Raw genomic sequence first — 17,114 nt, forward strand, 5'->3', positions numbered from 1 at the left:
GAGGTGCAAGAAAATGGAGGGGAAAACCATGTGATTTCCCTTCCTCTCTGGGTGATAGGAGAAACCCATTACTGTTTCTCATGCTAGAACTAGAGGGCTTCCCCTGGAACTCTCTGTCCACATTCTGGATGCCTAGTTCTGTGTTTTGGCTGTATTGCATCCAGGCTGAGAGGTATTAGAGAGAAAAGTAGTAAACTCACCACAAGTCCTGTGACCCACTTTCCAATTCACTTAATACTGTAGATGGCCCCCAATTTGGGATGATTTAACTTACAATTTTCTTTTCTTTTATGATGGTGTGAAAGCGATATGCATTTGGTAGAAACTGCACTTGAAATTTTGAATTTTGATCTTTTTCAGGACTGGCAATACTGTGTCTGTTACTCTTGTGAATGCTGGGCAGCAGCACTGAGCTGCACCTCCCAGTCAGCCATGTGATTCCAAGGGTAGACAACCAGTACACTTAGAACCATTTTATGTTCATATCCCCGTTCTGGTTTTCACTTTCATTACAGTATTGAATAGATTACATGAGATAGTCAGTACTTTGTTGTAAAAAGGGTTTTGTGTTAGATGATTTTTACCCAACTGTAGGCTAATGTAAGCATTCTGAGCATGTTTAAGATAGACTAGGCTAAGCTAGGGTGTTCAGTAGGGTAGCTATATTAAATGCATTTTCAGTTTATGTTATTTTCAGTTTACATTATATTTACCAGGATTTAACCCCATCATAAGTAGAGGAAGATCTATAATCACTTTTTAAGTGACCTCAAATAGCTGCTGCTGCCTTCATTCTGTCCTGATTTTATAACTGCATTCAGTGGGACAGATAAGGTGGAATGTGCTTACATACTCTACCCAAATTGGAACTCTTTACATAGGTGTTTTTAAAAAAATCTAGTTTATCATAAAAGAAATATTTACTCCTTATGTGGAAAGTGGTAATCTCCAGTGATAATCTCTGTTAATACTTTAATGTATATTCTTTTGGATTTTCTCCTAACCATTGCAAGTGTTCCCTTTTTAAAAAAACAAAAATGGGGTCATAATTTTGTAAAACTTAACTTTTTTTCACTGAAAATGTCATGGCCATTTTTCCATATTAGTAGATATATAATAATGAACCTCACTTTTTCCTTATGAATAGTAATATTAGAATAGTAGCAACTACCATTTCATTTAACCAATAAAGGAGTATATTAATTTGCTAGGGCTGCTATAACAAAATGCCACAGACTGGGTGGCTTAAACAGACCTTTATTTCTCCACAGCTGTGGAGATTAGAAGTTCAAGATCAAGGTGTTGGCAGGGTTGGTTTCTTCTGAGGTCTGTCTTCTTGTCTGGTAGATAACCATCTTCTGGTATCTTCACATGGGGTCTTAGTCTGTTTGAGCTGCCAAAACAAAATACCATAGGTTGTTTAAATAATAGAAACTTATTTTTTGCACAGTTCTGGAGGTTGGGAAGTCCAAGATCAAGGTGCTGGCCAATTCATTTCCTATTGAGGGCAGACAACCTCCTTCCTGGCTTATAAATGACTGCTTTCTCACTGTGTCCTTACAGGATAGAGAGAGAGAGAACACTCTGGTGTTTTTCTCTTGTCTTATAAGAGCATGGGCACTACTGGATTAGGGCCACACCTTTATGGCTTCATTTAACCTTTATCTCCTCCTCACAGACCATCTCCAAATATGGCCACATTGGTGGTTAGGGCTTCAGCGTAGGAATTTGAAGAGTGTGTGTGGGGGGAGGGGGGGATTACATATAGATATTCAGTCCATAACACATGGGTCTTTCTTCTGTACTTACTGTGTCCTAATTTTCTCTTTTTATAAGGATACCAGTCCTGTTGGATTAGGGCCCACCATAATGACCTCATATTACTTTAATGAGGTACTGGGAATTAGGACTTCAACATGGGAATTTTAAGATGCAGCCCATAATAGGAAGGTATTGTTATTTTCTCCACTTAAGATAAGGAAGGTAAGTCTCAAAGACCTTGACTGATTTGGCCAAGATCACAGAGCTAGTTAGAGAACCAGGATTCAAACCCAGGTAGATTAGCCTCAGAGCCTGCTCTCCTAATTACCTGGCCAGTCTCCCACCCCCAACCTCTACCTTGGCATGATGGTTGTTGGGCTGTGCCTTGATTATTTAATCCTATGTTGGACGTAGGGGTTTTCTCTCTTTTCCAGTTAGACAGTGCTGCATTGAATATGTTTTTATAGGTAGCACTGTACACCTGAAAATATTACTGTATTGTGTAGAAACCAATTTATTCACAGAAATCATTCAGTGTATATATTTTCCCAAAATACCCTCTGAAAATGTACTCCTTTACTCTTCTAACAATGATCAATCAATGAGAGTGATAAGTTTTAGAAAAGAGCAGTGGAAAAACAACTTCTTTCATAGGCTGCAGATGATTTGAATTGGGTCCTTACTGTGGATATTTGAGTGAAACAAAGGGCACTTTTTCTGTTAGGTTGGGTGAAAATCATATGAAGTGATATATCCTAGTCAACTCATGAATCATTTTCTTTTTTCTTTTTTCTTTTTTTTTCTTTCAGAATTTTGATTCTGACATTAGCAGTGTGGGAATAGATGGCTGCTGGCAGGCAGACAGTCAGAGGCTTCTCAATGAGGTGATGGTGGAGCACTTCTTTCGACAAGGAATGCTGGATGTAGCTGAAGAGCTCTGCCAGGTAACTGTGTGCCGGCATGTGAGGAGATGAAACAGAAACGACGGGGTTCCTTGGAGTCTTTGAATCTTCTTCTGGCTGTGGATAGATTTTTAATATTTTAAGTATCCTGACCTCATTTTACTAGGAGGTCTTTTTTTTTTTTTTAATTGGTGAAAACGACAGTCCTAAAACTTCTTATTTGAATTGTTTTTTCCTTATTCCTGCCCTATCACATTGATCCCAGCTCATCAACCAAGGGGTCAAAAGTGATACTACTCTCTCCATTTCCTCTTTTAAATAGGGAGGGTAGGATAGCAGAGAAGAAAAGAATCTGGCCCAAATTGTAGCATTTTGTGTATCAAATGAGTTTTAAATTAAAATTTACTGAAGGTGAGCAGCTTTTGTCTTTTATTGCTAGTAGACATGAGCTTAGGGATCTCAGAATAGTTTACCAGGATCACCTAGTCGTAATGGGGGCAGCTACCGTGTATTGAGTCCACAAGCCAATCCCTGCCTTTATTCCTCACCACAATCCTGTGAGGTAGAAGTTGCTAGAAATTTCTTCCATTCTGTAGATAAGGAAGCTGAGGTCTGGAGAAGTGGTTTCGCCCAAGACCATACAGGTTCCTTAGCGAAGGAACTAGGATTCAGTCCCAAATTGACATCCTCAGACTCTGTTCTAAGCCACCATGAACTATTGTGTTTTCCATTTAGAAGAATGAAGGACTATAAAGATAAAATAGTTTAAAGCTAATCTGTAAACCAAACCTTTAAGCCTTTTCTATTTTATTTTATTTTTTATTTTTTAAAATATTTTATTTTTATGTAATCTCTGTATAGCCAGTGTGGGTCTCAAACTCACAACCCCAAGATCAAGAGTTGAATGCTCTACCAACTGAGCCAGCCAGGCACACCTTCTATTTTAAACAATTCAGAAAAACAGTAACTCAGGTCTTTCTCTGTACCTTACCGAATTTTGTATGTTTCCTTGTAAATTTCCTGAAAGGAGTTATGTCAATTAGGATTAAGTTTATTTATAAGTAACAAAGACCCAAAATACCAGTGACTTTAAAAAAAAAAAAAAAAAGTTTGTTTCTCTTGCAAAGAAATAGGTGGTGGTGAGCCATTCATAGCATATATAGTAGCTGTGCTGCAGGAGGCTTTCAGGGCCCTAGCTTCCTTGTAGCTCTGCTGTTCCTTAGGTGTCCACTGTCCTTATGATCCAGGACAGCAGCCAGAAATCTAGCTGCACCTTTTGGTATTCCAGAAAGGGGCTAAGAGTACATGTTTATGTTTCACTGCCCAGAATTTACTCTCACAAAGTCATACACAGCTTTATTCCATACGGTTACGTACTTAACTTTGTATGGAATACATAAGGATTCTATTGCTATTGGAAAGAATGATGGTAGGGCTCAGTCATTAGTCTGTACCATAGAAATACATGTTAAAAAATTATTTTTAATGGCTCAACCCATATCCAACCCATATTTTATAATTTAGAATATGTTTTTACCATATCTCTTTACCTTATTACTGCTAACAAAAGATCATTCTATTTTTTTCAGGAATCTGGTCTTTCTGTAGACCCAAGTCAGAAAGAACCATTTGTGGAGTTAAATCGAATATTAGAAGCATTAAAAGTCAGAGTTCTGAGACCTGCTCTGGAGTAAGTTCTGTGTTTGTTTTCTTTTGAGTATTTGGGGAGAACTCTTTATAAGAAAACCTAATTAGAAAATACATTTGAGATTTTGAGATACACATATATATGCGTACGTACATATGTACATAAATCTATACCACTCACTTTCAGAGACTTCAGAGAAAAGCAAGGGAGAAATATTTTCTTCCTTTTAACTAAGTAAGAATGGAGGATGTACAAATAGGAGAAAATGGTTTGAGCTTTCTTTATCAGTTGATCTGAGTTCCCAAGAGAGGAAAGAGGTTTCCTATATCCAAGCTTATTCTACTACTTTAGACTAGCATTATAACGGGAAGTACTATCATTCGGGTGGTCTGAGTTTGATACTTGAACTTCCGTACTTTGTGGGGTTCTATGCTAGCATTTTAAAAAAACAACTTAATTGGTTATTGGAACTAAATGATATGCATGAAGACTGCAAATATTGTTATGAAGGAGTTTTGTGCTAGTTGTCACTGTAAAATGTAATGATGCATTATGAACTTGCTATTATTATGAATTATCTTGAATTACTGAGTAAACTGTGGTACCCTAGAGCAGGATCGGCAGAGTTTTTTGTAAAAGGCCAGAGTAAATATTTTGGGTTTTGTGAGCCACATAGGATCTCTGCCGCATATTCTTCTTTGATTTATTTTGTAGCCCTTTAAAAATGTAAAAAAACAAAACAAAACAACAACAAAACCCAAAAAACCCATGTTGGCCATCTGGTGTATAAAATGGGCAGCAAGCCATATTTGGATCTTGGCCATAATTTGCCGACCCCTGTCCTAGAATTTTTTAATGTGAGGATTACCAGGTTTTAAAGAAGAAAGAAAGAGAAACTCATAAAATAAAGGAAAGAAACTGGGTGATAGGAATAGTGACACTGGTGTGAGGTTCTAGCGATAGAATTCTGGTATTTTAAAATTAGAAGTATTTGAGATCATTGTTTTCTGGAAAAAAAATAGTTGGGAAGATCCTTGTTGATTTTTATAAAATGCACCAATTTTTTCTTCCATTAACCGATTTAATTCTTCGTAGCTTAGTTTCTTTCTGATCATTTATCACTTCTTAAAAAGTTTTCAAAGTTCTGAAACTAACTCAGATGAACATGGAGAGATAGATTCCTGTATAAGTTTATAAATGATAAATTCCTGTATAAATTATAAAGGTGAGACAAGTAGGTACTGTAGCTTTAAAAGATGTCAAATATGTGGATGGAACTAGAGGATACTATGCTAAATGAAATAAGTCAGTCAGAGAAAGGCAGTTACCATATGATCTCTTTGATAAGAGGAATTTGAGAGGAGAGGTGGGGGGTCGTGGGGGGAAGGGAGGGGAAAAAATGAAACAAGATGGGACCGGAGAGGGAGACAAATCGGAGACAAACCGCAAGAGACTCTTAATCTCAGGAAACAAACTGAGGGTTGCTGGGGGGAGCGGGGGGAGGGATAGGGTGGCTGGCTTATGGACATTGGGGAGGGTATGTGCTATGGTGAGTGCTGTGAAATGTGTAAACCTGGTGATTCACAGACCTGTACCCCTGGGGCTAATAATACATTATATGTTAATTTTAAACAAAACCTCAAATAGTAGTATCATTGTGTATGATGCACATTACCTTTACAGTTTTTTTATTTTATTTTATTTTGTTAACAGATGTTAGATTTTGACGTACTTTGGGGGATTAAATTCTGCCAAGTACCACTGATAACTCTTAAACAGAATATGGCAACCAACCACTCTTCTATCTATTTTCATATTCACCTATACGATTAAACATCTATAGAGAAGAGTGAGGGATCCTAAACAGAGAAATGTATGGGTTTCCCAGTAGTTTGTAGTGATTTGGAAATATATTTGAGCTGTTCAAGGTAATAGTCATTTATCCACAATTTCTCAGGCTCATCAAACTTTTATTGAGTACTTATTATGTGCCAGAGACTGTGCTGAGCATTTAGACCACCTCAGCTCTCAAAGTACTCAAGGCTTTTTCCTTTTGGAATGAAGAAAATTTATTTATTTATTTATTTTTAAGATTTTATTGTATTTATTTGACAGACAGAGATCACAAGTAGGCAGAGAGGCAGGCAGAGAGGAGGAAGCAGGCTCCTCGCAGAGCAGAGAGCCCGATGTGGGGCTCTGGAATGAAGAAAATTTATAACACTTTTTCAGTTTTTGAAAAAAAGTGGGAATATTGGCATATTAAATAGTGTCAGCATGGGAAATGTAGTGGCAGTTATAGTCAACTCTTCTTGAGTGCTTATTATGTACTTAGCATTGTTCTCATCATTTTACATGTATTAACTTATTAAATCCTCATTATAACCCTATGAAATAAGTACTCATTTTACAGAGGAGGGATCGAGGCCTGGAAGTGCTTTGTGGAAGAAAAGGATATGGAATCAAAAGGTCACATGAAAAATGCTTCACATGATGTCCCCTGAATGTTCTTCTCCAAGAGACTTTAGCACATTCCAGGGTTCATCAGCAATCCTAAAGAGACTCATTTAACTTGGCCAAACTCTTGATTCCCATGTGTATTTGACCAAAGAATTTTTATTCTTGTTCCCATTCCCCCAAACACTAAAACCCACAAAATTGGAGTTCTACAGAACCAACGTTTTGAAATGATAGCTTAATAGAAATGTCTCTTACAGCAACTCAGACTTTTCCAGTTCTTGCCCATTACTGGTAGATACAAAGCAGGTATTTCCTCAGTATCCTTAATGTGCAAGGTATAGAGAATTCACTTCATTCAGCTTGTAACCAAAGTTGAAAAATATGGGACATCAGTTTGGAGAATTCTGGGTCAGATACAAGGCAGAGAGTATCTTTCACTTGTTTGGCACCTTCTGCTGACACATCCTGGGAGGCAGATCCTGGAACCCCCAGGAGGGGCTGCAGCAGTTCCACAAGGCAGGCTAGGCCGTTAAGGAGGCAGGGGCCAACCATAGAAATTGGTATGGAGAGAGGCCATGGGAGAACTTTGGAGAGCATTAACTATCATTTACAAGTAGTAGACAGTGGAAAGAAGGCAGAAAAGAATGGTGTTAAGGCAGAGAGAAGTGGCAGAACAGCTAATTATATACACAGATCTAGTTAGGACACAGCCTACTCTTTTGTTCCTGCCCCTTATATTTCTGAGTTTGTGTACAGATTTTTCTTCTCATCCAGATTGCATTATCTATTTTTTCAGTTCTTCTTGGCACCTAGTGTGGTACATACTTAGATAGCTTATTCCATACTTCAATAAATGGTGGAATAGTTTGAAGAAGAACTTGGAACAGACATGACCCCCGTCCTTCATGGGTAGATAGAACTGTAAAGCCAAAAGTAACTAGTTCAATGAGAGAATAAAGATAAATTATTATGTCTTTGTAGACATGTGCCATTACTGACATTTTGAAAGTGCTCTCTATCTTCAGGAGAAGCCAGTTGGTTGCCTTCCTAAAGGTGTTTCAAAGAGTAGTATTATCTTGGTGGATTTGCCATAGCCTAGGATCTGGCTTGCAGACTTGGAAACGTGGTTTTTCAACACTGAGAAGCAGGCCCAGGGGCCTCCTAGCACTCCTGTTTGGAAAGCCTTGGTAGAATGCTCTGAGGGAATAGAAGATGACTGAATGGTTATGAGAAAGAGAGTGACATTAAAATAATTTTTCAGAGGAGATAGAGATAATCTTGTTAGTTTAGACCACAGAAGGATTTTAGATTAGACAGGCCATGAACGGTATCAGGCAGGCTATTGAAAAATGAGAGGACTCCCATCTCCAAGCCTAGTGACTGGGTGACTGGGGTGGGGTGGGGGGCTAGAAATAAAAACCACAGAGGGATGTGGCATGAGCTTTCCATTGTACTGTGGTCTCTTTGTGGTGTGAATGTTGGATCTTAGGAGAAGAGAATGTTTGCCAGACTTAAAGAAATTGTAGTATCAGCGAAGAAAACACAGTTTATATATGTAGAAAGGTTTTAGAAAATGAAGATGAAGGGAGCAAGCTGTGGTACCTGATCAGAGAGCCTTGACTGTCACTGGAAATGAGAGTGACAGTGATTAAGCTGTCTGTTTTTTTGTTTTTAGTTTTGGCTTCCAGTAGGTGGGCAGTCTTGCTGACTCAGGCATTTTTTTAATAGCCACATAGAACCACAGAAGAAAGAAGGCTCCAATAGATACACCATTGGAGAAAAGTAATCAAAGTTTTGAACAAGTTGGATTATTTCCCAGAGTCTAAGTTTTTGTTTTTGTTCATTTTGTTTTGTTTTGTTCAGTTGTTAATTCTGAAAAGGCAGAAGAGGTAAGTTGAGGCATACATTTTTAACTCGCGGTGCCCATTCACTAAGTGTGGTGGAGAAGGAGCTCCAGTATTAAAAAGAAGCTGATTAAAAATGGAGAGAAGTACCCAGTGGAAAGGATACAAAAGAAAGCTCAGTGGACTATAAAGGCCAAAAGGGAAGAAATACATAGGGTGATAATATCATTTTCTGTTATCTGTTTTGTGTTTATTGCTAGCAAAAGTTTATATACAGTTCTAACACAATAGGTATTCTTCAGGAGGAGTAGGGTTTATCCTCACCAAGGACTTGAGCATATTGAAAATGAGTGGGTGAACCGTAACTGTAGAGGAATTGGGAATCTTCTTAAAAAGAAGAGCAAAATGAAACCAACTGTCCCTGAGGTTAAGTGTTTAAAAGAATAAGGAGCTGAAGTAGGCCAGGAATGGGAACCAAAAGGAAAAAGTCTGGAGTTGGTTTGTAAAGTGCTGATCTCTTTTTTAGGTTGATTTAGGTCGTAAAACCTTTTGGGTTTATGGTAGGAAATTAGCGGTAAATAATGCATGTCATATTTAAGTACTTTTTTGCAAAAAGATTTATTTATTTTATTTTAGTATGTGAGTTGGGGGAGTGGGAGAGAGAATCCCAAGCCAACTCTGCACCCAGTGCAGAGCCTGACTCGGGGCTTGATCCCACAACCCTGAGATCATGACCTGAGCCGATATCAAGAGTCAGATACTTAACTGACTGAGCCCATAGGTGCCCCATATTTAAGTACTTTTTATTAAATAAAAAACAACAACAACACTAATGTGTAGACCTGCGCTGTCCAGTATGGCGGCCCCTTGCCTCATAAAGCTGTTAGAGACTCTTACTGGATGCTGCACTACTGAGAGGCTCAGGTTAGAAATGCATGTGTGTTGTTTTCTTAAGTAGACCCAAAGGTGTAATACTATAGTCTGTGTTGTTTTTAAAATAGTATGTAAGAAGAACAGAGATTCACACCAGTTCTGAGGTGAGTAAAATGTTTGTAGTTCCAGTGATGGACTCAATCCGTACCTGAGAAACTGCCATTTGAAAATATCTCCGAAATGAAATGTTAGCCATTCTTTTTTGGTCTCTAAAGCAAAGTTACAGGATTCTAACTCTTTTGGCTGAACTTTGATTTTTGTCATTTTTTGCCGTTCTCTGAATTTTTTAAGCACTTGACTTGGTCACCAGTAACATTCAGCTAAGTCCACATCTGTGGAGTAAAGAAACGTCATTCATTTCCCAGAATTCCCCCTCCTCCCTGAATATGCCCCTAAAGGAGACCAGAAAAAGAATATATTTGTGAACCCTTTAAAATACAGTGAAAGGTTGTAGTGGAGTATCTGTGGGCATTGACAAGAGGTATTTTTATTTCATTATTACCAGAAATAGACACCGACCCAGATTGGCAAAATTATGAGAGGAGAGGGGTAAACAGATGAGGCTGTCAGCTAGGTTCCTGCGGGACAACAGCTAACTGTGGAGGTGGGATCTTGTTTTAATTATTTTTGGAATAACATGGGAATTCTAAATATGGAGCTAACAATATGCCAAGTCTTTTCAGAGGCCTGGCAGTTAAGATAATTAATGCTTAATGCTTTGTGGGATAATTGTGTGGATGTGGGTTGCTTCTAACTTAGTCACCAAAGTCAGTAGTATTGTTTTGAGGTCTTTTTACGGAAGAGGCACAAAAGATCTCTTTATTAGAGAATGCAGTGAACAGAGGTAATTGTGACATTAGTGACCTTCCTACAGTGTTTCTTTAAACAAGAAATAGTTCTAAAATGATGGTGCTCTCATTGGACACATTGGATATTTGGGAGCAGAATTAAAAAAAAAAAAGACAGTGATGTTATAATTCATTTGAATGTTTTAGTTAACTTGTTGGTTGTGGTATCATGCTAGTTGTTTTCTTTTAAAAATTAAAAATTATAAGTTTTCTTCTGGAAATGCCATTATCCAGAATACAGCACTCTATTCCTTAATATTTCCACTAGTTTTTTATGTGTCTTGGTCATGTGTCTTCTGTTGCTTTATAGACAGCGGGTTAAGTTTTGGGGGCCAGTTATATTTCACGCTTTCGTAGTTTCCTGTGCTTGTACTATTTGGATTTGGTTAGTACCAGTTTAATTAAGCCTGTGACTGTCTTCTACCCTTTATTCCTGCTCAGCGAATTAAATACCCAAATATTCAGTGTGAACTTCTAGCTACAAAAACTTGACAAATTTTGGGACACCTGGATGGCTCCATCGGTTAGGCATCTGCCTTCAGGTCAGGTCATGATCCCAGGGTCCTAGGATCGAGTCCCTTGTCAGGCTTCTTGGAGCCTGCTTCTCCCTCTGCCTGCCCCCCCCCCCCCCGGCTTGTGCTCTCTCTGTCCCTCCCTGTCAAATAAATAAATAAAACCTGACAATTTTTTGAAGACAATTAAATGCATATCATCGTATTCTCACACAGTTGGTCCTATAAAAATCAGAAGAGCACTGAATATTACATGGAAGTGCCCAAATAATTCTTGTATTTTATGTATAAATTTCTTATTAAAAATAATGACTTTGAAGAACCATTAGAGTTCATCCCTTCAGTAAATACAAATTAAGCAGCTTATTGAATATCTGTTTGTGCTTGTCCCCATGCTCAGTGCTTTAAACTAGCACCCTCATTTGATGCCCACAACCCTTTTGAGGTCCCCCCATTTTACAGTAAGGAAACAGATTTTAGAGAATTGAGTAACACATTGCCCAAATTCACACTGCAGAGCTGAGACTGAAGTCCATGCATAGTTGATTCTACTAACCTGTACTCTTTGTCAGTATTCCCCCTTCAAAGGAAGGGGTGTGCCAAGATGAGCAAGCCTGAGTGCCTGCCATATAGAAGACCAGAAGCTGTCCTATCAAGTAGATTGTGAGATGAGTCATGTGAGAAGTTCAGAGAAAGGACATCTAGAGTTCTGTGGATGGGAGAGATTATTTAGGAATGTTTTAAAAATGTGGTAATTGAGCCTGGGCCTTGAGGTTTTCAACTCTGTTCTCAACTGCTCACTTTTTGTCTGATTTTGCTTTTGTAAAAATTAACCAGCCCCTACATTGGGAGGTAGAATCATGGCTTCTAATGTCATAAAGCAAACAGGTCTTCTATCTAGACTAGCTTTAATTCACCTGGACACGTCACTCAGTGGTTATGAAAGTTTCTAGATCAGGTTATCTGTATGTGTTGTGTGTGTTTTTCTTGGCCAGTGCCTCTATCTCCGTTCTATTCTCAGCATGGCTATTTTCCTCCTGTAATTCTTCACACCACATGACAAACGCCTCTAGATCATCCTGTTGGCCAACCATTGCTTTCTCCCTCGACACCCACCCTTCTGTTGCATAACTTCCCCTCCTGGCATAAACCTCTTGGTTTTCCATCCGAGCTCTCTTCCTCTCAGAAAGAAAAGTGGAGGGACAGGGATCTTGGTGAGAAAAAGAAAACTAATCTGGTTTTCTTTCTTATTCTTTAAGAGTGGTGCCATGGACACATGGACTTGCTGAGTTCCTCAGTCATTGCATCTGTCTCTGTGATGCTGCTCTGGGCCTTCCTGGTGTCTAGAGAGTAACCTTCTCCCTGTGAAATGTTCTTTCTCCCCCTCTGTCTTCTCTCTTGAGCTTATGGATTTTCGTCTCTGTACAATTTCAGTATGCCTGGATTTCATTTACCACATTTGAGGTAAATAATACTAGTTCCCCCCAACAAAAAGGTTCAGGTTTCAGTTACCACAGTATATTAACTGTAGGTAATTGCATAAACTACAAGTGTCCTCCCAGCTTTGGGGTCCACAGATCACTGCCTAAATAACAGATGTGCATCATGCTCTCAGCCAACCACATCACTTTTTTCCGGGTCTGTCCATGATTGGTCACTGAGCACCTGTTACCCTCAGACAACAAGTGTGTAGTTGTCTTGCCTGCTCATCTCCTAGAGGTGAACCCACAATATATTACAGAAATGGATAGTTGAAAGAGGAGCTTGGTCAACAAAGATGAATTGCTAGAAGTGAAATTGAATGTGATTAGAAAGATTTGGAAAATGACAGTGGTCGGGTGAAACTAGGATGAGACGTAGACCTACATGAAGTTATGATATAAGCCATATTGAAAAAGCCCAATGAATATAAAAACCAAGGTAGAGGCACTTTGACATCTTTTAATTTAAATTGCACAAGGAACAGAAAGCTGCCTGTGATGTAAACAGAACATTTACTACTAGTTTGGATTGAAGATTGTTTAAGAAAAAAAAAAGCCTCCATCAGTTTGGCTAACATTCAGATTGTGTTGAAGTTAGTTGCCTCCTTGAAAGAAAACAGTGATTACAAGGAGAGTGAAGAACTTTACTGCCAAAGATGGTTTCATCATTTCAGAAGTCATCACGAATTGACTAATGTTTAGCTCCCTGGGGAGGCTGCTGGTGTGAATAAAAATGCTGCTGCGAAATTTGTACCCAGGTTTCAAAGACCAGTTAAGGCAGGTGTTATGATTGTCAGGAAGGCAACCATCAAGAACTGAAAGAACAAAAGATACAGGATTGTGAAGTGATCAGAAAGGATATAAGGGATAGATGAACTGCTTATAGGCAACAGTTATGTATGTATGTATGTATGTATGTATGTATGTATGTATTTATTTGACAGAGATCACAAGTAGGCGGAGAGGTAGGCAGAGAGAGAGAGGAGGAAGCAGGCTCCCCGCTGAGCAGAGAGCCCAATGCAGGGCTCGATCCCAGGACTCTGAGATCATGACCTGAGCCGAAGGCAGAGGCTTAAGCCATTGAGCCACCCAGGCGCCCCAAGAGTGTGACTTTAAAATCCATGTTTACCTCGCCAGTTGGCTGTGGCCAACGAATTGGGTACCTGGGGGTACAGTCTTGGAGTATGAGGGAGAGGTGCCATAACACCAGGTTTTTCCCTTAGTCCTTATTTACATGTGCTTACATGTTTGGGGGCAGAGATCCTTAGTTTAGAAGATGACACTTTGCCAGAAAGGGAGAAGCTTAGAAATCGTTAATCTAATCCCTTGCTTTGTGAGATTTAGGCTTAGTGTAATATTCAGAAGTTCAGTGAAGATAATTCATTGTTTAAGGATAGAAAGTCAAGAAATATGATTTAAGAAACACATGATAACTTATATTCTTGAATTTGGATTTTGCATTCTCCCCATACTCCTCCAACTCCTTTTTGTGATGAAATAATCTGTTTACTTTCCTAAAATTCTCATGGTGGGGGTGGAGGTCAGGAACTAGCCGTGTTAGTTTTTTCCGATTATTTTGTAGCCTTGTTTATAGCTAAATTTGAAGGTGGGTAAAAATAAGTGATGAATTAGGAACTGCATTGTCTAAGTAAACTCTGCAAGTTAAAGGGGTTACATATAGCTAGAGTTTGCAGAGCTTAAATTCATAATTCTTGGCTTGAATTACTTTTAGGAAATGTAATTTGCAATTACTCAGTAAGCTCCAATGAAAAAAAAGGAAGAACTTTTGTTTACTTTTGCATTTGCTTAAAAATCATTACCTTCTTAATTATAAAAGTAATATATGTTCATTGTAGAAAATTTAGAAAACATAGGACAGCATAGGCTGTATGTTAAATCACTGTCCTCTGCATGGCTGTTAGCTATTACTCAGCAGTGTGCCCTCCCGTTGTTTCTAGCTTCCTGGTGCTGCTCTAATAGTTGGTGCCCTGTTCAGTTGTTGTAGTCTGTGCCATAGCAGTTGGTAAATAATGTGTGCAATCCAGCTTCTCTGGAGTCATTACTGTGAAAAATTCTGGCAACTTGAAGTTAATTTTTTCTGCATATCGTAACTTCCCCCCCCTGTAATATCATATCCTGAAAATCTGTCTAGGAAAGGTGAAATAGATTTTCTTCCTCTGTGAATTACCCACTTAAGGACTTTGCCCTTTCTTTGCTGGCTTTCTCTGTTTATTAAAATTTGTAGTTACTCTGTTAGCTCCCTTCTTTTGCTCTATCTTACACATGTATTTAATATCAAAAACAAAAAAGAAAAAGCTTGCTGCCTCTCCTTACTTGTTAGTAGGAAAACATACTCCTGCTTTTATGAATGAGAGGGAGTGGGATGAACTTTTGGTAAGTAACCTGATTTAAATGTACTCCTTGGTCCAAGTGTCTGTTGATAGATGAATAGATAAAGAAGATGTGGTATATATTCATAATGGAATATTATTCGGCCATAAAAAGAATGAATGAAATCTTGCCTTGTGTGACGACATGGATGGAGCTAGAGGGTATAATGCTTTAAGTAAGTCAGAGAAAAACAAGTATCATGTGTTTTCACTCGAGAATTTATGAATACAGGCAGAGGAGAAAGAGACAAACCAAAAAACAGACTCTTAGCTATAGAGAGAGAAGTGATGGTTACCATAGGGGGGTGGGTGGGGGGTGGGTGAACTAAGTGATGGGGATTGAGGAGGGCTCTTGTCGAGATGAACACCAGGTGATGTGGGATTGCTGAATCATTACACTGTACACATGAAACTAGTATAACACTGTATGTTAACTCTACTGGAATTAAATTAAAAATAAATAAATAAACGTACTCCTTGGAACTGGAAGTCAAGAAGTTGCCTGACAAAGTAGCACAGTACCTTTGGTACTGATGGTTGGTGTTGGGCATTCATGAAAGATTGCTGCCCAAAGTACCTTGTTGGTGTTGGCAAGATTTACCCCAGAGTTGGTGTTCCAGCTTGACTGTGTTTGTGTTAGTGCTGGGTAACGATTCAAGCCTTACTTACATTTAAATAAATATTTCCAAAGTCCAGGTGATGAATCTTTTTAACAGTCACTTTTTTAGGTTGGAAAAGCTTCATGATTGGACTCTAAGATGTGGATACATCCACAAGTTGATCAGAATATTCATGTTGCATGTGCAGCCCTTAGGGTAGGATCTTGTAAAAGTACGGCTCTGTGAGGTCCAATCCCAGCCAGATGATCCATTATGAATAGCCAGAGACATTGTACTTTCGTCATTTGTAGAAAGCTACTCCAAGTTTATATTCATGCCAAGACAGGTTCCAACGATCCTTGATGAAATGGGTTAGGTGGGGACTGTTTGTCCAACTAAAGGTCAGATTAAAGGAGAATATGATAATAAGAGCTTCTACATCTTAGTATGTTTACAGAAATAAAGTCATGTTTCCTTACCACTTGGTTGCAAAGTTGATTTTAACAGCTGGCCTGGGGTACATTTCTGCTCTAGCGCCCACCTGGAGTGGTAGTCCCAGCTCAAGATTGGTTATCCCAACTATAGAGGCCCGAGTTCCTGTACTTTAGATCATTCAGAATGGAACGTTGTTCTTTCCCTCATTAGCACTGTTGGTACAAATCATTTTGGCACATATATATGTAGTTTTATGTGCCTGAAAGCAAAAATCTGGACTGAAAGCACCTTGAGGCAAATACCAGTGTTTGCTGTTTTTAATCTCAAAGTGTGGCACAAAATGTTGCACCCAACAAAAATCTAAAAATAGATGGTTCCCATTCAGAGTCTTGTGATCCATTTATAACTATGCCAAGTTTAACAGGAAAAGAGTAGTGGATATGGGCAATTGAGTAGTAGTGAATCTCATGGCTAAAACCTGCTTCAAAGTGTGCCCTTGTATAGTGCCAAAAATGCCATGTGACTCATCAGAGTCAGTTTTGTCTTCGTGTAAAACCTTACTAAATATGTAATTGTCATCTGACTTAATATTTTTTTCTTGATTTTACTGGCTGAAGTGCCTCTTTGGGTGTAGTTCTGTTTATTTTCTTTACAAGTTTCTGGGCTGGGGGTTGATAATTACCACTGATTTCCACAAGATGGCAGACCAAACCCTTTTATTGTATTGCTAGGTTTCAAAGAGTTTTTAACACTTGCCTATGCTCTTAATTGCATTAAAATCTTTTCTGCTTTTTCTTTAGATGGGCAGTTTCAAACCGAGAGATGCTTATAGCCCAAAACAGCTCCTTGGAATTTAAACTACACAGACTGTATTTTATTAGCTTATTAATGGGTGGAACTACAAATCAGCGAGAAGCATTACAATACGCTAAAAATTTTCAGCCATTTGCCCTAAATCATCAGAAAGGTGAGTCTGCAGTCAGAGGTTTTTGATATTTGTTTTTGTGTTTGTTTGGATGTAGAGCCCAACCCTGAGAGCTCTGTAGAGCTCAGAACCCTGAGATCGAGACCTGAGCTGAAATCGAGTCAGACTGAGCCACCCAGGGACCCTGAATGTTTTTGATATTTGGAACAGACCTATAGCCACTACTGGGATTTAAGTTTATTTTAAGGAGATGTGATAGGTATTTGCTAATGAACTGAAACAATTGTAGATGATAATCACTTTGGAAAAAGGTCTGAGGGGGAACCTAGAACAAAAAAAAAGTAAAACATTGATGCCTCTTGGATAAAAGAGACATTGC

The 17,114-nt window shown here is 38.6% G+C and overlaps 1 protein-coding gene across 4 annotated transcripts in view; it reads left to right on the forward strand.

Annotated features, from left to right (window-relative positions):
• Positions 1–17,114, forward strand: part of RMND5A (required for meiotic nuclear division 5 homolog A) — a 62,843-nt gene that overhangs the window by 34,159 nt on the left and 11,570 nt on the right. For all 4 annotated transcript variants that reach the window (XM_032352699.1, XM_032352700.1, XM_032352701.1 and 1 more), the window contains exons 3-5: positions 2,571–2,705; positions 4,253–4,353; positions 16,611–16,777. In XM_032352699.1, the coding sequence (XP_032208590.1) occupies positions 2,571–2,705; positions 4,253–4,353; positions 16,611–16,777 (403 nt within the window). The remainder of the gene's footprint in view (positions 1–2,570; positions 2,706–4,252; positions 4,354–16,610; positions 16,778–17,114) is intronic.

The sequence above is a fragment of the Mustela erminea genome, chromosome 7, assembly GCF_009829155.1.
Source record: "Mustela erminea isolate mMusErm1 chromosome 7, mMusErm1.Pri, whole genome shotgun sequence".
Classification (NCBI taxonomy): domain Eukaryota; kingdom Metazoa; phylum Chordata; class Mammalia; order Carnivora; family Mustelidae; genus Mustela; species Mustela erminea.